Below are 21,113 nucleotides of genomic sequence, written 5' to 3'. Positions count from 1 at the left end.
TTCATGTTTGTACAACATTTGACATACTGTTGTATTTGCTCGGATAACATGCTCTTCGATTCGTCTTATTTTCTTTCCAAACACATTCCAGTGAGAGATTAGGTGGCCCGGATGCTCAGAGTCTTGGTTTTTAAATATGGCCTCATTAAATACATAAAAGTAGATATAAAACGGCGATTCTCTTCCAAACACAAAAATGACTGCTTTATTAGTGGAATAACTCACTTTTGTTTATTGACATCTAATTTGGCTGTCAATTTCTATGAGGGGCTATTACGGGACCAGGGGAGCACAAACTTATATTGACAGACAGGCGGCCAGTCGTCAGCTTTCAGTCACATTCAATTTTAATGACAGATCATTTTCCAAGCTGAAAATTAACTTTGAAATTGTGATATGGAACACGGTTAACATTTTACGCTCATTGAAGAAGTATCGTCATTATCAAATAATAAAGCTCATCCGACCATAGTACACTTTAAATACCTCTGTGTTTATCTATTGATAATTTGGGGAGTTGAAATTTTCACACACAGGAGTTCCATGTCTTCTTGCCCAGTGTGCTGCTGCACTCGACACCATTATTCTTGACCCTCCCTTCCTTCCTCCCCCGATATACCAACAGAGAACGCCCATGGTGCCTTTGAGAGGCCAAAGCAAAGGAATTGCCTGATCATCAGCTTCACACACATACACACACACATACAGTGCCATTAAAGCCCAAAGTCCTCCAAAGTCTCACAGTGAGGTATTGCCGCCTGCCAGCGTGACTGAATTTACACTAATCATAGTTAGATGAAGCTGCCGCTTGAAAGACATCACCGGAGATATAGACGTATATTTAAGATGTGTGCCTTAAGGTCGATCAAGGTCACTCTGCTGCTTCACTTGTTTTGCTCAGGTAAGTGACATCCATCGGGGGCTGGGACTTTGATATGGGTACCATGAACAAAAACTGGAGATGTGAGAAGACCAAAACTAGAGAGAATGTTTTGATTTTGATATAAAAACTAGAATACACTGAAATATATTTTCTAAGAAAACCACAGCATGCAAAGGAAATTGCTGTCATGTGAAGTTGGGTATATATGGTCGTAATTTCAAATTACAGGAGTTTTAGTAAATTGGTCATTTGCCCATTCAAATAAATGTGTTTATATTTACAACACCTCTGTTGACATGACAGGGAAAAAAATCTTGCACACTGTTTACAACATATTTTCAAAACAATTATAAATTAGTATAGAACATATTTATACTTTTACATATTTTTAGCTTTGTACCATGTACAGTTTTTTATTATACTTTTTGTGCAGTTGTACATTTCAGTCTCCTGACATTTTTTTTGCAGAGAAAACTGTTTTATCTTTGACTCCCACCCCTCTCAATTGCGGTAGATTGCAAATTTCCCCATTGTGGGACAATTAAAGGCTTTCTGATTCTGATCCTGAACAACCATACAAAGTTTTGCTCTTGAGTGATTTTTTTTCTCCCCCAAAGAAATACAGTATATTTTTGTATTTTTAAACACTGATAACGTCACAATAGATGCAATGTTGAGGAGCAGGGAGGCAAGGAGCACTAAGTTCCAAGTACTAAAACAAACAGCTGGAAAAATACTTACATCATGACAGCCAACAAACTAAAACAGTGAACCGACAAAAACAGAAAGAAACGCACAATTTAAATACAAGCATGTAACATAAAATCTGAACAAGACGCCTAAAGGGTAATAGGAAGTGAATTGGTATAGTGATTGGATTTTCTGAACCAGTCATCATCCAGATAGTCAAAATAAGAGTTGAAATTGTTGACTTCTCAAATTGAATCAGATTTGGCACAGGTCCACACGCTAGTGTGCATCTGTGTAGCGTTTTTTAAAGCAATACCAGGCAAATGAATATGGGGGAAACCAATCCTCATCATCTCTTAGCCACGTGTTAGCCACATAAGCTAGCCAGCCGCTTAGCTGAAAAGGTTGTCTGTACCATAGTCAGATGCACTAAAAGCCGATTTTTATTACATTTTCTTAAAACAGAGTATGAAATGACACCAAGAGATGTCCAAGAGTAGAAATCTTATCAATATTTAGTCACAGTAGTTCTACATTAAGCACATGATACTGTTGCTCGTTCCTCTCCGGAACATTTTTAAAATGTCGAGAAATCTTTGATGCCAACTGTGTGTTGATGTCTTTATCTTACTGGATGACCTGCGACCAAGATCAAGCCTTCTGATACTTGATCGGACATTTAAATTCAGAATGAAATGTATAGTCTTAGCTGAGTGTGCTACATTGGGCAAAGTACCGTGAAAGCATAACCTCGTGTTATTTTGTTCATTTGTACTCTTTCAAATTATACAGACAATTCATCAATGAATATAATATGTAGAAATGAATGTACTTGAAAGGGAGGTAACCCTAAACACGGCATTCTAATATTGCGTTTGTGGAGTCTGAGAGAAGCAGCAAAAGTCATTTGATTTTAGCTACCTCAGTGGGCGGCCATTTTGTCATATACTGTTGACTGAAAATCACGTCCGTTGCTCAGGGTTCAGGTAAAAAAAAATAATCAAGGCGCAGTTTCAGAAAACAGGTGAGTCATGATTGGTTGTTTACATTTCCATTTTTAGTTTACAAAAAGTGGCAAAATGGCCGTCCCTCGGGACAGTGGATTTGGTGGTTTTAGGTCAGATTTCAGGCATTAATCGGAATGTTGGTTTTAGATGGCACATATAACTTATTACAAAGAACATTTCCTCTTTAAATGTTGACATCCCCCATTCTGCATGGGACAAAGTTCTTTTTGTGAGTGGGTGTTTTGTCTTTTTTGGGTTGAAGCACTTTGCTTACGAGGCCTTGTTCAAAATGCCCGCCGAGATGAACTGACTGAGCATCACAGACATCTTTCATTTGCAGATGTTACCCTAAAAACGTTGGACAAAAACACATTTTGGACCTTTCCTTCAATGAGAAACTTTCTGTCCACGTCTGCAGTGCCAACCAAATGTTTTGAGCACAGAAGCACCTGAACAAATTATCGTGGAGCTGTTATGCATACCAGAAACATGTTATTTGAGTTTCTCGTCTGATTTATGTTTCCCAGAACCGTAGGAAAACATGAAGCACAAACAAAATCTCATACACAAGCAGAATCATCAGCATGAAAAGGGAGGAGAAGGCGCTCGGGGTCCAGTGAAACAATGGTAGTAGAAAAGAGGAGCCAGTTCTTTGGAGTTGGGCAGGGTGTCCTTCCTTCCTTAGAGGAACACATTGGGTGTATTCAGCCTGCAATAAAACAATGGCACACAATAGATCATCTAAAAAGAGAGCGATTTCACGAGATGGCAAAATTCAATTGACCTTTGTCTGCCTTGCGAAACAGTGACTCAGATGTTGATTTCCAGCCAGAATGGGGGGGAAAAAAAGAATTCGGCAGAGGATTGGTTCACTTCCAAACCCATGAGGACAGAAATGAAATGGCAACAGATAGTCTCTCCTCTTTGAACCGGATTAAAATAAGATGACTGTTAGGATGGTTTTGCGGTCCTGCTCTATCTTGTGTTTCAATAGCATTATCTATGAAATATTGACGCGTGAACTTTTTTTTTTGTTTAAAATACATGCACATGTTCAATTTGTTTTTTTTTATGGTTTCAAATTAATTTGACTATTGCACCAATAGCATATGTCCAGTTATGTCAATTGGATGTTATGTCCAGTTAAGTCACCACTGAACTTCTGAATGTTTTGTCCTTGTTCGAACTTCCCCTTCTTTCACAGCTACCTCATCTCCTCTTTCCCTGCCACCCTCCCAAATCTCTCCTCCCTTTTCCACAATTCTGCCGCCCTGGCCGTCTCCTTCACTCAGCATGCCTCCGGTCGGTGGAAACCAGGATTTGGTGGAAAGAGCCCATTGTCCTCTCACCCTGTCCCCTTCCAGCCTGGTGGTCAGGTAGAGCCCCATTCCGAATTCTCCACAATATTCCGCATAAACCGATGGCCCAAAAGATCAATACTGAGTTCCGTTTAGGTTTGGAGATCCATTCCAAGTCAACTGCTCTGTGCCGATGAAAGGATTTTCTCTGCTAGGATGGGAGGTCACACTGGTGAGCGCGATCAACTTTACATCATGACCTATGGCGCAATTGGTAGTTGAGCGGTTTTATGGACGTGACTGACGGCACGGCATTCTAGGTGGCTCCAGCGCCCACCATGGATAGTTTTCTCGTATGGAGAGTGGAGCACATGACAGAATGGGAAATTTCCCCCAGCTGCTATGCGGTGTCAGACATGGAAGGACCCTGTCACCTTCATCTCCCAGTTCTTGTTTACAGTAAGTTCTAATCAAAATCATTTGACATGATACAAAATCGCTGTCCTGTACCGGACCAATTTCAACGCAAACTTTGTTTATCCAAACTACTGTGTGATAACTATTTGCTCCAGTCCAACAAGCCAGTGGTTTTGAAACTTGTGTACAACGAAACCTTTGGGGAGGTCCGGGGTCTAAACACGTCAAGCCGACTCTTCCATCACCTTTTGCTCCTGCTTTGCGCAGAGCCTCCAGACAGAGTTTCCCTGAGCTTCGTGAACCACACGGGTTCATTGTTGGAGCATCACCGGTACACCCTGTGGTGCACCGTCCACAACGTGGCACCTGCTGGGAACCTCCTGGTGACCTTCTACAGAGGCCGAACCCAACTGATTGGACGACATTCAAACGTGACGGAGAAGACACCGGTGACTGAGGTCTTCACGCTCGACATTGTGCCCAGAAGAGAAGACGATGGAAACGACTACTGGTGTGAGGCTGAGCTGCAACTCCACCGAAAGGGGACACAGCGGCATGTAACGGTTGCATCGGAAAAAGTGACGACTGCTGTGCTCTGTAAGTACAACATAGAAGATTTCTATGTCACAGTAATGATATGAAGGGCCAAATGTCAAGACAGAATGCCAAACATAGATATTGAGTCTTTTCATTGTCTAAAAAAAGGACACTACTTCTGCCACAATTGTCCATCAAATGTTTTATAAACTCTCTCTCTCTCATCTGTTGCATTCTATCCATCCATCTTCTGCCACTTATCCGAGGTCGGGTCGCGGTGGCAGCAGCTTCAGTAGGGAAGCCCAGACGTCCCTCTTCTTCCAACCTGTCCTGGCGGATGCTGAGGCGTTCCTAGGCCAGCTGGGAGACAGTCTCTCCAGCGTGTCCTGGGTCGTCCTCGGTGTCTTCTGCCAGTTGGGCATGCCCGGAACACCTCACTAGGGAGGTGTCCAGGCCACGTACCAACCGATAGCTTATTTAGCCGAGGATCAGACCGCCAGGGTCCCCGCCTTTGGTTGCCGCCCAGCTCACATTGCACCCGACCTCTTTGGCCCCTCCCCATGGGTGGTGAGCCCTTGAGAAGGGGGACCCACGTTGCTTCCGGGCCCCATGGTTGTAGGCCCGGCCACCAGGCGCTCGCCAACGAGCCCCATCACCAGGCCTGGCCTGACCCGCGACCCAGCAAGGGAAACTATGTTTCATTTTTGTTAGTCGTCATAGGGGGCCGTTTGAGCCGTGCTTTATCTGGTCCTTCCCAAAGACCTGTTTGCCATGGGTGTCCCTGCCAGGGGCATGAAGCCCCAGACAGATCATCAGGACACACAAACCCCTCCACCATGGTAAGGTGACATATTTAAAGTCCTCCCAACTCAGTGCAGATCACGTCATCTGCAAACATCACGGTCCATGGGGGATTTATGTCCAAGATCATCTGTTAGTCCACCCATGACTACAATGTTGTAAAGTGGAAGGGGCCTAGAGTTGAACCCTTATGCAGTTGAACCCTTCGATCACAGCTCACTTCTAACCTGTTACATATGTGATCCAGACTATTCCAACACCAACAACTCTAAACTACCTTTCCCTTTGTAGTGGGGGTCAGATTGAGAAAGCAACATACAAAAATAAATTACTCTAATGAATGACGAAGGAAATGGGGTTACAACCCCATTTTAAATGGAATAAAAATCAATGCACAGACAAAGCAAATAACTCAATATTTAGTTTGGACATGTTCATACATTCACTTGTAGTTAGGTAGAATTCAAACAAGTCGGGCCAACATCCAGGAAACAGCAGGTCAAGCCGGAGCCACAGTAATAAATCCAAGAGCAACTGAAACAAATCCGGGGAAAAAACCCCATCTGATTCCAGTTTTGCAGAATTGTTATTCACAAGCAATCTCTTCCTCACAGTTGGCCCGCAACTGCTTTGTCCTGCGAAGCTTCAAGTCAAAATGGGCGAAAGCCTGCAGTGCGAGGTCCGAGGAAACCCCGAACCATCGGTCATCTGGCTCAAAGACGGACGCCTGGTGACCCCACCCGCCCACTCAACAAGAGCACATGCCGGAAAATACACAATTTTGGCCACGGGACTATTTGGGGAGAGAAATGCAACGGTGGAGGTAGAGGTGGTCGCTTGCAGAGGTATATTTGTTTATGGTACTTTACAATTGAGCATCACAAGTGCTTTATACAGCAATATTTTCCTTTTGTAGGCACCACAAACGCGGATAGAGGACCCTACCTGTTGACAGCTCTGCTTGGACTGACATTGAACTTGCTGTATAACTGAGTAATAACTCAAAAGGGTTTATAATTCAAGTCTCACTGCTGTTAGGACATTTCTCCAACTAAGAGGAACATTTGTCAGGGAGTTGTGTTCTCTGGTTTGGTCTTATGTTCACATTTGGATCTTTTTTTGTTTATGTCATCATATCTCAATGATTTTTTTTTCAACTTCTGTTCAGGTACTACTACAACCCTAAAATCTCGCTAATGAAGTACTAATCGATAATTCATGTGGAGAAAAAAAATCACTGTCAATCTATGTTTTGCTGTATGCTATAAACTTGTCTTCTTTTGACAAGAATGTTTCATAGCTGAGAGGGTTATTCGATACTTTACATTGGACAAAGGACCAGTTATGATTTCCGAAGTTACTTTTATATAATTGGAATGAAAAAAAACATGCATGTGTATATTCGGCTTCAACATCTTGATTTTTATTCAATGTAAAAAAAAAAGTGTTTTCAACAGAATTCTTTCAATTTTTTCTTTAACTATGTCAAGTTGAGCCTGAGTGAGCCCAAGGCCAGTCAGTGGGGATCACTGGTTGTATATCACTGTAAGTTGGCGAAGTGTCTGAATCCAAAACAATCACTTCGGGATCCACGTAAGATACACTTGACTCTGGAGGGATTTCGACTTTGAGTGGCACCGGTCCTCTATTTTGATCCAACAACGTTGGGGAAATGAATGACAGCTGCTTCTTTTCTGGTCTGGATCTCTTTGTTCTGTTCACAAATAGGGCAAAGTTTCATTGCGTATTTTGATGGACGCTGTCCGAATTAGGGCACGACCAAATCATCGGTTGTCTGACTGGCTTGAAAACCTTTTTTTTAACCCAAGACAAAAATGGATTATCATTCCCATCATTCGCACAAAAAAACAATCTGTTTTAAAGTTAAACAAATACTTAAAGTGTACCAGGTGTAGGTATAAGTATGCCTAAATACAACCAGTGTAACCAAAAACACTTGTATTTTTCTTCTGACCAACACAATACACTTTAAAGGACAACCGACACCATTTTTTGTTTCCTGACATCAGAAAAACGTTTTATAGCATCTAAAATACCCGAAACACGCAGGATGATATTTTTAGTCAAATGCAAAACACCAATAAATATGACTTAATGTGTCCCAAAACTGCCACAAAATGAGGTCAGAACTGGCCAGATTCAGAATGTCCCGCCCCGCGTGTTCGTGATGTCACTATTGGTCACACACCGCCTTGCTCCAGAATCAAAACAATGGCTTCAGAGAGTTCAGATTCGGAGAAGATGCTTTCTTGTTACTCATCCAGTTATGAAAATGATTCAAATAGTTCGGAAGTGGAAATCATAAATGTTTGCAATCGATTAAGGAAGTCCTTCCATATCAATTCGAGCCATCTGGACTCCAATGTAGTGCCCAGAAAATGCACAAGATGGCGCACAAGCTCCATTTTAAATGGGCCGATTTGTCTGCTGGAAATCTGTGTAAACTTACACGTTCTTTATGCGTGTTACCGCAATTGGCTGCAACACACAATGATTCACCATCGCGTTATTTATGTAGTTTGTCTTCTAATTTCACGATCAACACAGTGTTTTCAGACAAAAAAAAAGTACTCAAAATGCATTGTGTGTCGCTTTCTCGGTCGTGGCGTTCCTTTAGTGACGTCACTTCAGGCATCGTCAACTCGAAAACAAGACTTCCTGAATATTCAGCGCGAGTCTTAAAAGGTAAAATATAGCTATATGTGGTGAAATCTTTGTAAAATAATTCATTTCAAGTGATTTTACAAATGATGGATGCAACTTGTCCGGAGGTGTCGGTTGTCCTTTAAGGACGAAGTGTGGCAAACCTACCTGCAATTCATTTATCATTGTCATCGCAAGCAATAAGGGATCCCAAAAGAAGTGACTTAATTATTATTATTATATTTTGTTTTTGAAAACTGTAAAACCCTGTGAATAACATCTGTGTCTTGTCAGCTTTCTCCAAAATCATGCAGTTGTTTTTCTTTGTACACACCAGAAAAAAAGAGCATTTACACAATTTTCACTAATCGGTTGATTAATAGAATATCCGAATTATATTCTGCAACAAAAATAAATATATCAATAAAACAGTGCATCACTCTTAAGCCCAAAACAACATGTACATGTACTCACGGAAACATCAGCCGGAGGCCCAATATCTTCCTACTCTCACTAAGGAGCACCCTGAAGGCACAGGCGTATTTAAATGTAACCAAGTAGAGTCCCCTTGACTGATTGGAGGGAGAGCGCGGCGTTGATCATCGCATACCTGGACTGCATCCAGCCTTTGGGCCAGAGAGGTTTGATGTCTCTGACCAATAAGGCCTTGATGCAATCTTCCAGTTTCTGCCTCCCTTCATTCCTCTCGTGAAATGCTGAAAGTTTTTCTCTCAGCACGTGACGCAGCAACTCCCTGTCGGCACAATATAAATTGACTTGCCACGGGAGGTGCTATGACATTTCTACATGGCTGTCATCGAATCAATCCTGTGTTCTTCCATCACGGTTTGGTTCCGACTTCAACGGACAGTTAGGACGGTGGAAAAAAATATTGCTTCAAATGACCTATGCTATGCAAAAAAAAATCATTGTCACCGCCCTACCCACTCTCAAGGACTTGCACTATGCAAGAATCGAAACAAGGGCGTGGAAAATCCTACTAGACCCTCTGCACCCTGCCCACCACCTTTTCCAGCTACTCCCCTCAAGCAGGCACTACCGATCCATGCGCACCAAATCCAGCAGACATTTAAACACCTTCTTCCCCCGTCGCCATTAACTCTAAACAGTAACCCAAATATAACTGTATAGTGCCTCTTTGCAATTTTTTATGATGATACAAGTGCAGCGTGTTCTACCGGAGACTACATACTTGGCAATACAGATGATTCTGATTTATTTCATTACCTGATCTCATCATTCCATTTGAAGAACTTCTTTGGACCACCTCCTCGTTTTGCCCCCTTCTCTTCTTCCATATTGTTCCCTAAACCACCATGCCTGACATCACTCCCATACTCCATCATCCTTAAAAACAAACAGAACCATATAGTGCATCAGAAGTACTGACAACAATTGGTGAAAAAAAAATAATAAAAAAGATGGATTTTTCAAACTGCGGTCAGACCGCAGGGTCTTGATTTGCTCATATTCTTGGCAACGATGGTTGAAACATGTAATCTGCTCGGGCATGGCTCGCCCAATGGCTTCTTGAAGCTTCTGCATGGGATCCCCCAGATTTGAAAGGCCTTCCTTGGAATGAAGAAATTTGTCACCTTATTGAGGAAAAAAAGAAAAAAAGGTGTGGTTCAATTAAACTACTCACTGCAATCTTGAGTGTCTTCACACGTTTCAGGAGCGTCTTCTTGCTACAGGGCAGGAAGGACGACAGATGGGTGTACACCCGGGAACGCAACTGACTGCCATGCTCACGACACTGACATTCTATGCTGAAAACATCACAAGTAAAATGACATTTGTCATCGCTGGGTCATCAGAATTAAAATCGTCTTTATTGCCCAAGTGTGTAGAACACACAAGGAATTTGTCTCCGGTAGAACACCCTGCACTAGAATCATCATAAAAAAGACATGACAAATAAGTATGGAGGACACTAATAAAGGCTAATCTAATGCCTTAATATAAGCGGTACCTCTCAGAAACAAATGAAACAATGTGCAAGGTATCAAGCAGAGGTAAAGTGATCAGTGGTAGAATAAAATACACTAACAGTTGAACACTTGGTGCAGAAAATCAGTGAACCATTCTAAAGTGATCAGTCGCCATATTTGTAGTAAAACAAGTGTGCAGTTATGCAGGTGTACTTGAGCGCCTCAAAGTATCTGGTGCTAATCCAATCCAATTATATAGATCTGGAACAGTGGTTCAAGTGAGTACAGAACTGGAGCTACAATGATTATAACGGGATGCTGTTTCACAGGGTTGTGCAAAATTGCAACGAGGCACTATATGGTTATATTAAAGGACAACCGACGTCCTCGGACAAGTTGTGTACATAATTTGTAAAATGGCTTCAAATGACTTCTACTGGACGTATTTTAATCAGATTCCACCGCATGTAGCTATATTTTACGTTTTAAGACTCGCGCTGAACATCCAGGAAGTCTTGTTTTTGAGTTGGTGACGAGTCCGTACGTGACGTCATGAAAGGACCGCCTCCTCACCGTAAAAAAGACGCATTGTAGCGTCTTTCCATCACGTCAATGTATTTTACTGTACGTTTTTTTTTTTGAAAACCAGATGTTACACCCAAAAGCCGCCAGCAGAGGGAGGCAAACTCCATGGAAGGAACGTATCTGCTGTGGAAACGGGCTGATTAATTCCTCACAACAGCGGGTGGCCATTTTTTGGTGCGACATTCCCCCCGCCCGTTTGCCTCAAAATGACACGGAATAAATTATTTAATCGATTGCAAACATGTATGCTTTTCTCTTCAGAACTATTTGAATCATATTCATAACTGGATGTGTAACAAGAAAGCATATACAGTAAAGTCTTGTTATATCGATATTCAAGGGAGTCCGAAAAAATATCGATATAACCGGGACTATCGATATATCCGACCCTGTTTGCATGTAATTTTCTCCGTGGGTGCATAGAAATAGTATCGATATAACCGGGACTATCGATATATCCGATATCGATATAACGAGACTTTACTGTAATCCGAATTTGAAGCCATTGTTTTGATTCTCCAGCAATGCAAGACGTCTTGGCGTGACGTTACGAACTGGGGGCGGGACTTTCTGAAAATGCCCGATCCGCAGCTCCATTTTTTGCAGATTTTGGACACTTGAAGTCATTTTTATTGGTGTTTTGCATTTGAATAAAAATATCATACATATAATCGTTTTGGGTATTTTAGATGCTATAAAACGTTTTTCTGATGTCAGTTAAAAAAAAAAAAGTGACGTCGGTTGGCCTTTAAAGTTACTGTTTGGAGCAGGGGTGTCAAACTCCGGTCCTCGAGGGCAGCAATCCTACATGCTTTCCAAGTCTGCCTTTTTTCAACACAACTGTTGCAACACTGCCTCAGGTGCGTTGCAACGGGGAGACTTGGAAAACATGTAGGACACTGGCCCTAGAGGACCGGAGTTTGACACCCCGGTTTAGAGTTAATGGCCAGGGGAAAGAAGCTGTTTAAAGGACAACCGACGTCACTTTTTTGTTTTTTTAACTGAATGAATATGATTCAAATAGTTCTGAAGAGGAAAGCATACATGTTTGCAACCGATTAAATAATTTATTTGTGCCATTTTGAGGCAACATTGGGGAAAATCTCTTACCCCAAAAAAGAGGCACAAAATGGCGACATCCCGTGGCCACCTCCGTTTACACAGGCTGATAAATTCCTTATATGGCGCTTGGACGCCCTCTTCTGGCCTTCTGGTGGCTTTTGGGTGCAACACGAGGTCCCCAGACTAAACAAGTACAGCAAAATACAATGACGTGATGGAAGGAGCTCGACAATGCGTCTTTTTTACGGTCAAGGGGGGGTCCTTTAGTGACGTCACGTACAGACCAACTCAAAAACAAGACTTCCTGAATATTCAGCGTGAGTCTTAAAACGTAAAATGTAGCTATATGCGGTGGAATCTTTGTAAAATGCGCTCAGAAGTCATTTGAAGTGATTTTACAAATTATGGACACAACCTGTCCGAGGGGTGTCTTGTGATCTTGTTTTCGAGTTGATGACGATGTCTGAAGTGACGTCACATTTGGAACGCTCCTGACCGAGAAAGCGACACACAATGCATTTTGGGGACTTTTTTTCATCTGAAAACACAGTGTTGATCGCGAAATTAGAAGGAAAACTACATACATAACGCAGTGGTGAATCGTGTGTCGCAGCCAATTGCAGTAACGTGCAAATTCCCAGCGGACAAATCAGCCCATTTCCAACGGAGCTTGTGCGCCATCTTGTGCATTTTCTGGGCGCTATATTGGAGTCCAGACGGCTCGAATTGATAGGGAAGGACTTCTTTAATCGATTGCAAACATTTATGCTTTCCTCTTCAGAACTACAGTAAAGTCTCGTTATATCGATATCGGATATATCGATAGTCCCGGTTATATCGATACTATTTCTATGCACGCACAGAGACAATTACATGCAAACAGGGTCGGATATATCGATAGTCCCTTGAATATCGATATAACGAGACTTTACTGTATTTGAATCATATTCATAACTGGATGACTAACAAGAAAGCATCTCCGAATCTGAACTCTCTGAATCCATTGTTTTGATTCTGGAGCAAGGCAGTGTGTGGCCAGTAGTGACGTCACAAACAAGGGGGCGGGACTTTCTGAATCTGCCCAGTTCCGAGCTCATTTTGTGGCAGTTTTGGGACAAAGTCATTTTTATTGGAGTTTTGCCTTTGACTAAAAATGTCAGCCTGCGTGTTTTGGGTATTTTAGATGCTATAAAACGTTATTCTGATGTCAGTTAGGAAAATGGTGTCGGTTGTCCTTTAAGTACAGAGTTCAAAAACGTTTTCACCATCTGTGTGTGACTTACTCTAGCAGGACAGAGTTAATTTCCGGGGTGAAGAACTTGAATTTGGACTCCGCCTCCGAGGTCTTGGCTGCCTGCACAAACAGAGCGCGTACAAGTGCATCTGCACTACAGTGCTGAAAACACACTGACATAATCGTGTCTGGGGGACGTAGGGGATTGGTGCATTTTACCAGCATCAATTTCTCAATGCTGCTCTCTAGTGGGGGCGGGAGTCCTTCGGGTAAGACGGCGCAATGAAGAGACGACACAAACTCCGAATTAGATTTTTGTGATTGGGTCATTTTTCTGCTTAGAGGCTGCGTTCCATCACACGAGGCTCCAGGCAAGTGTTGACGGTCCGTTCTGGGGTGGTTTGGAGGTGACGCCTCCACTAAACACTGAGGTGTTGATATCTCGTCACCAACATTCAACAAACAGTCCAAGTCAATGTCAAATTCCACCGTACTGGCGGCCTGGAGAAGTGCCTGCTCATCTGTGGATCTGATCAAGCTGAGCAGGGGGTCGGGCAATCCCGAGGTTCTGCCACCGCCAGACTCCGCTGGACAGTGTGGCGTCACAGGACTTAGTGGGATGCTCGCCACGCACTGTTGAGCTCTCTCCATTTTCTTCCGCTCCAACTTCTTTTCTCTTCGAAACTTCTTGAGCATACTCGTGACGCTCAAAGTGCCGGCCACTTTCTTTTTCTTCATCAGCAGTTCGTCACGCACTCCATGCTCAGATGAGACTCTGCTTGAGAATAACAGCACATCACAACATGCCAAACGGAAATTTCCAAAGTCTCACCTGGAAAATGCATCAACGTCGATTTTATCCAGCAGAACTTTTCGGCGCCTTTTCTTCTTTGGCATCTCTTGTCCGTCATTGAGGAAATGCTTCTGTAAATTATGACCAAGTTTTATCGCATTTTAATCTGTGCTAATACAAGTAAAATATTGACGTTTATGTTTCTGTGCTGTCACTGCAGAAACTTCACAAGATTGTTGGCCTACCTTGGCGGTCTCTGACATTCTCTCTCCAGTGGTCCCATCCTCCGTTTCAGTGTCAGAAATCTGGCGGAATTGCAGTACACCAGAGTTGACGTAGAAGCCACCGAATTTGGTGGTGATGGAGGATGGCACAAACTCATCGTACTGTGGAGATGACAAAATTGCAATGTGACATAATGTTAGATGCAAGTGACTTGCGGGTGACAACATTTTGAGTCACAAGGTGTAAGTCAGAAGCCCGGTAACCACTCACAGGTTATATCATAAAATCTTGACATTCTATGCAAGACTTGTGTCGAAATGAACCAACAGAGCTGAGTGCCAAATTTATGTTTTCGATGAAAGATCAAGATTTTGAGATTGGCATAGATGGCCAATCTGATACAACCCTCATTATGTTCGTCGAATGCTGCCACATTTGGGAGCACTCACAGCCTCCGAATTGTCAATGAAGGAATCCTCATCATTGTAACCGTGGCCAATGTCAATCAAGTCTTGAACACGGTCTCGCTTTTTCTGCAAATAAACATTTTGATAGTCCATATCAGGTTTCTTAGAAAGGAGGACAAATGACAAAAGTAGTGACTCACATATTTTTTCTCAATCTTCTTCACAAGGTCAGCCATCTGCTGCTTCTCCACCTCCAATCTGGATTTGGGCATGACTTCATCCTTTTTGTTGGTTTTGTTAAAGAAGGGGAGAGGTTATGAAAGTCCTTATCATCATCAGACAAGTACTTTTTGTGAGTAGGTCAAAGTCAGCACTTAAGGTCGGGTATTTGAACTTGTGATCCATTTGTCGATTTGCACTTCAACAATTTTTGCAACAAAAATAAGCAATATTCATCACAATATCACATAGATGTGTTGCACATTCAGAGTTTCAAATATGTTGCTATTCAGTGAAAAGACCACATTTCCCGTTAATCTTATTTTTTAATTATCCCCATAAATAACTCACGGTGAAACACATTTTCCATCTATTGTTTTTCTGCAAAGCTTCTCTTCTGGGTTGATAGTGAGCTGGAGACTTTTGGTGAGTTTATCAAATAAATCAATTATCCTAGCATGTTGAGCAGTCATAAGTAAATAATTGTTGAAGTGTTTTTCTATTGATTAATTAACCAATCATTACTTACTTGATATCCTTCAGTGATGAATAAAGACATGACAATTAAGCAATATGACACAAAGATTGATGTAGTCACCCACGTTTAAAAAGTGATTAAGTGATTCAATACTTCCAAAGTAAAAGTAGAGTTCTGAAAATGCTGTATTTTGATTAGGTCTGCTTTATTGACTAATATTATTTCGAACTTTAAACATCGAATATTTCTTGTTGGGACGTCTGAAATCTATACGGACAATTTAAATGAATCAATCTCTCTAAACAATGACTCGAATATTAAAATTCGTTAATTTCATAATTTGCAGATTAATATCGGCACATCAACTCACTCAAATGCACTCATGTCGAGAAATTCGTCTCGTTTATAAACCCCACTCAAGGGCAAGTAGTTCGCAAAATGCCACCGTAAATACACGTCCCATTTAAAGAATCTCGGTTATATGACCTAAAAACTGCACACCAAAATCTTATACTGTGATTAAAACATGTACAAGGTAAACATCACGACATAACGACAAAAAACTGCGGCCACCGTATCCAAAATAGCTCAAACATGACAGTTTACCGTGGCTTCGAGGAGCTGAATGTAACTAAACTCGTTGAAGCTGCTCTCATTCGGCTCAAATAAGTGAACGACAAGGCGCACTGAATCCGGCCGGTAATCCTCCACTGGCCGCGAATCATCGCCGCGTTCTGACGGCGATTTCGTGGCGAGGACGGTTCCGTCGATCTCACCGGGCCGGACGTCAGTTGACAATGACGTGAACTGGACTCGGCGAGGTTGCGCCATCTTTCGTGGAGAGGTACCATGGGTGGATGCAGTTAACAGCTTAAATAGTGTCAGGTGTGCTGTTACCTGCACACCATGGCCGACGCTATTCAGTCAGAGCACAAAGCTACTTTTACATGGTTTTTGACTACTGAGATCTTTTAACTCACACGAGTTAAGACTGATAATTAGCTAGCTAACTAGCTAACACACTAACAACATCTAAATAAGTAATTAGTTATCAAGCTAGCTAGCTAACAAACTGCCAACTAAACACTGAGTAGGAAATTCTACCCCTCACGTTTCAAAATGGCTGTCAGCGCTGAGTCAGCAAGAAAAGAACAGCGTGCTACAAAGTCTGTTAAAATACATCACAACACATCATGGTATTACCGCCCAGTTAATCAAGGATGACATATAAGTGACACGATTGTATGCCTTTTGTAGGTGAGGCGACCTACCAAGACATCATGCCTGACGTCGCCTTTGGATCGTTGCCTCAAACAAACAATGGAAAGATTTGGAATATTAATTAAACTATTGGATTTTGGATGAACTGGATCAAGGGTATCTATCCAAGCTCGTTTTTGGCAAAAGACGAGCTACACCCTTGACAGGTCGGCGTCAGATCACAGGGCACATATAGAAACAGACAGCCATTACATTCACACCATATTCCCGAATATAGTTATACATTGGCTTACAAACTTAAGTAGTTCCCAGAAAGTGTGTGTAAGGTGGAAAGTGTGTATTCCAAACATTGATTTCCCATAGGAAACCATTAAAATGAGAATAATCCATTCCCATGTCCCATAAAACATAATTTTAAACTAAATACGCCTTAAAACCACACAATATACCTTATTCAATAAAGCTGACTTTGACTTTGACTTTGACTTGACTTTATTTTATGTATAATAAATGTGCTATGGTATTGCAATTAAAGAAATAAACTACTATATAATAAAGTCGTATTATTTACCTTTGTGATGGTTGTTGATGGCTTGATGGAATGGATAGCTTTTTGCATAAAGTGTCTCAAGGAGCTCTGGGTTGTACATCTTAGAAGTTGTACTATTGCAACAGCAACAGATGCAGGCAGACACACTAGAAACTTCATTCATAGCTGGTTCCCTTGCTTGTATGTTCTCTTCAAATTGTGCGGGTTATTTGTGGAGCCTGATTGATCGGATATTTTAACCTTGCACTCTACACTCTGCCTTTGAACTATCAATAAAGTTGAAACGAGTCCAAATTTCACTGTGGTTTCTATCCATTTTCCTCACCATTTCACTTTTTTTTTTGTTTTTTTTTTTTTGTTTCAAGCTCTGTTGTCTCCCTTTCGGGTGTGTGTGTGTCTGTTTCTGTAACACCTCCCCCCCCTCACTGTTGCGTGGGTCCTGCAGCGTGTGTCACCTCCCCGCTCGACCACGGATCTTGACCAATCACGTGCGGCTTTAACCGAAGACAGGGGGCGGGGACTAGAGGACCAAAAAAAAAGCTGGCTGTCATTTTCAGCTCCTTGTTAGGGGAACCGGCTCGTTCGCGAATGACACATCACTGATTGAGGCGCTACGTGTGTTTCCCGAAAAATAGTTTGTATGCCAAGATTATACTCTCACGAATTTAACATTCGTAAGGCGAAAAGTTCGTTAGCTAAAGCGTTCGTAAGCCGAGGTATCACTGTCGCGGGGTGATGGCAGGGATCGACTACAACTCCATGTAACTGCCACGTTCGGATTGGCGACCAACGGGTAGCGACGTCAGCCCTGCCTGCAGCATCGCAGGTGCTGGTCGTTTTAATCAGTGACACTTCAAAGGACTCCCGGCACGACCATCCGGTGTCGGTTCATTGTTTGTTGCATGCTTTGTCTGCAATCGCATGCATTGTATGCTGTGCATGTGTTTGTTTACCCTTGGCGGACCTTTACACTTGGATTTCTTTTGATACATTTTTTCTGTTCAGATCATTTTGATGTTTTACATTTTGTTCCTTCTGACCTTTATTTCAATACAATTTGTCAAACAACCGCCTGCTCCCTCCTGCCTGCTTTTTGGGATCCGCACCCGCCATCACCACCTCGCAAAACGTGACAGTAACATGCTTTTTACGAGTGTAAAGTGTAATTGCCCATCCACAACAATAAGTGGCAGTGTTTCTGTCATTATTAGTTTATATACAGGGAATGAAACTATACAGGGAAATTTCTTGTTGCATCGAACATCTATGCCCGCAACACCAAGCGGGAGATACTGTCTGAAGTGCAATGAACAAATATAACATGGACAAATATTTAACATTGATGAAGAGAAATGTATAGACAGTGAAGGACTAGTAATTGTTATTCTTTTGTTGTTTGTTGATACTGTATATATATCTTTTTTTCTGTTAATAAGAATACCGTGTTATCATCGCCAAATAATACAACTTCCATAACCACCACACAGACAGAGCCTTGGTGCATGGGGGCGAGGTCTTTAATTTTTTTCTTCTTCTTCCGACCAAAAAAAAAATAGATGGCTGAACTCATGCATACTGTACATGCAAATAGTTAACAATTAAAATGTCACGAACAAGATTTTTTGTTACTGGAATATGTCAAATTGTATTAGATTTTCTTTTGCATTAACCTGCACTGCATCCTTTCAACACATTGGGGCAGTACAGACAAACGAAAAACATGTCAGAACTGCACTTTTCAGCACTTTTCCTGCCCTGAAGATAAACTCACACAGTTGAACAATTAAAAAAAAAGGAATATAATTGTTTTAGTAGCTGCTGCAACTAAACAATAGAGAAAATGTTGCATTAAATAATTATTACATCAGTATAAGAATCAGAATCATAATCATCTTTATTGCCAAGTATGTAGAACACACAAGGAATTTGTTTCCGGTAGAACACGCGGCACTAGTATCGTCGTCAAAAAAACTGCTAAGTGGCACTATACAGTTCCATTTTGGCTACTGTTGAAAGAGTTCAAAGAGTTAATGGCTTGGGGGAAGAAGCTGTTTAAATGTCTGCTGGATTTGGTGCGCATGGATCGGTAGCACCTGCCTGAGGGGAGTAGCTGGAAAAGGTGGTGGGCAGGGTGCGGAGGGTCCAGTAGGATTATCCGCGGCCTAGTTTGGATTCTTGCAGTGTACAAGTCCTCGAGAGTGGGTAGGGCGGTGCCAATGATTTTTTCCGCCGTCCTAACTGTCCGTTGAAGTCGGATTTTGTCCATTTTTGTGGCGGCCCCGAACCAAACGGTGATGGAAGAACACAGGATGGATTCGATGACAGCCGTGTAGAAAGATAAGTCAACAAATAAATAAATAAATAACTAAATAAATAAATAAATAAATAAACTGCACCTCCAAAAAGCACACTCAAACTGTATTGGGACTGATTGGTTTACTTAATTCCACCAACACCAGGTGTTGACATAACTGCTTCGCATGTTTGTTCACCAGACATACGATTTCAATTCAAACACATTGAATAGACCAAGGGGCGGCCCGGTAGCCGAGTGGTTAGCACACCGGTTTCACAGTGCAGAGGTTGCCGGATCGCGTCCCGGTCCGGCCTCCTTGTGTGGAGTTTGCATGTTCTCCCTGGACCCGCGTGGGTTTTCTCTGGGTCCTCCGGTTTCCTCCCACACTCCAAAAAACATGCATGGCAGGCAGATTGACCACTCCAAATTGTCCCTAGGTGTGAGTGTGAGAGTGACTGTTGTACGTCTTTGTGTGCCCTGCGATAGGCTGGCAACCAATTCAGGGTGTCCCCCGCCTCGTGCCCGAAGACAGCTGAGATAGGCTCCAGCAACCCCCGCGACCCTAATGAGGAATAAGCGGTACGGAAAATGAGATGAGATGAATAGACCACATTTCTTCAAATTAGTCATCAGACACCTCATCAACAATGAACAACTCCCTCAAAGAAATGTCTGCCGTCCCCCTTATCAAAAAAAGAACAAGAATAATGACTTCAAATACTGTTGTATACACACACACAAACATTAAGAAAACGGTAATGTGAAATGATGGTCTTGTTTTTTCATAAATTATTCACATTTGAAGATAATTGTTTCAAATTTGCAAAGACTGATAACAAGCAACACTTATTTGTGGAGATAATAGAATGGAATGGAAAGTAATGCATTTTATTATAACTAGGCGCATGTAGACTGAGATTGGAAGCTGCGACTTCAATGCAACCTATCCCCGAAACTTGACCTCAAACCCGAGTACACCCGATAAAGCGCTGGTCAGACCTCTGGCAATGTTTTTTCCCTTCCACGAGGGGGCAGCATTTGCCTTTTGTACAGCCACCCCGACTTGCAACTCATATTACTCCAGACCCATATGATTTAGGAATGAACTTTTTTTCTGATGAAAGAAGAGAGTGTAAGGTTTCTTACGCTGCATTGAACGTTTATGTAGTCATAAAACTCAATATTCAGTGGGTCCTGGAGTTGGAGTAAAAATGACAAAAACCCTGGTACTGGAGTGGACACATTTTTGCACATCTGGCAGTGAATGAGTTAAAATGAGGTTTTTTTTTTTAGAAATTAAAATGGAGAATCAGAAAACAAAAACTAGTTTTAATAACTGGAAAAAAGGTCAAAACAAGATGAAAACTATTATTTAAAAAATCCCAAAAGTATTCTAATTCTGGTTCGGACAAAAACAAAATTCGTCTTTGGGGGACGCCATCTGAACGAAACTCGTCAATTGAAAAAAACCCTAGCACTGGAGTGGACACATTTTTGCACATAGTCTGGCAGTAAATGAGTCTAAGAGCTTTAAAACCACGATTTGGAAATACGTAGTCTCGATATGGTGGGTCTTCGTCCATTGCAGGTGTGTCTGTCACATAATAATAAGTATGTCTGCATTAAAAAAAAAAAAAAAATAAAGGCAGGCCCTCTAATTGATGTCTGTCCTCATCTACAGTGAAGTAAATAAACGCCCCAGGCGCCGATTTTCGGAAATGGGGTCTTTATCTAATTTCATCGAGTCTTGAAGAGCTCAGCATGAGAACTGTTTCCTCTTCACGCAATCCCCAT

General features: G+C 41.9%; 2 protein-coding genes across 2 annotated transcripts; one reads left to right on the top strand and one right to left on the bottom strand.

Moving 5' to 3' along the window:
* The first annotated feature begins 680 nt into the window (after positions 1-680).
* Positions 681-7,117, top strand: LOC148892364 (intercellular adhesion molecule 5-like). Its single transcript, XM_089006970.1, has 7 exons — positions 681-901; positions 3,785-3,956; positions 4,035-4,110; positions 4,199-4,337; positions 4,563-4,892; positions 6,248-6,478; positions 6,550-7,117. Exons 1-7 carry the CDS (start codon positions 796-798, stop codon positions 6,624-6,626), a joined length of 1,131 nt encoding a protein of 376 aa, XP_088863096.1. The 5' UTR covers positions 681-795; the 3' UTR covers positions 6,627-7,117.
* Positions 7,118-8,767: 1,650 nt separating this feature from the next.
* ubn1 (ubinuclein 1) lies at positions 8,768-16,083 on the bottom strand. The gene is made up of 12 exons (XM_089006454.1): positions 15,859-16,083; positions 14,756-14,836; positions 14,598-14,681; positions 14,169-14,309; positions 13,963-14,054; positions 13,350-13,905; positions 13,180-13,250; positions 9,964-10,087; positions 9,766-9,890; positions 9,546-9,665; positions 8,908-9,051; positions 8,768-8,822 (listed from the first exon to the last, which is right to left on the bottom strand). Exons 1-12 carry the CDS (start codon positions 16,081-16,083, stop codon positions 8,768-8,770), a joined length of 1,818 nt encoding a protein of 605 aa, XP_088862580.1.
* Positions 16,084-21,113: the final 5,030 nt, after the last annotated feature.

The sequence above is a fragment of the Hippocampus bargibanti genome, linkage group LG10 (genome assembly GCF_051943395.1).
Source record: "Hippocampus bargibanti isolate YZ-2025 linkage group LG10, ASM5194339v1, whole genome shotgun sequence".
NCBI lineage: Eukaryota > Metazoa > Chordata > Actinopteri > Syngnathiformes > Syngnathidae > Hippocampus > Hippocampus bargibanti.
This window is presented reverse-complemented; position numbering and strand designations above follow the sequence as displayed.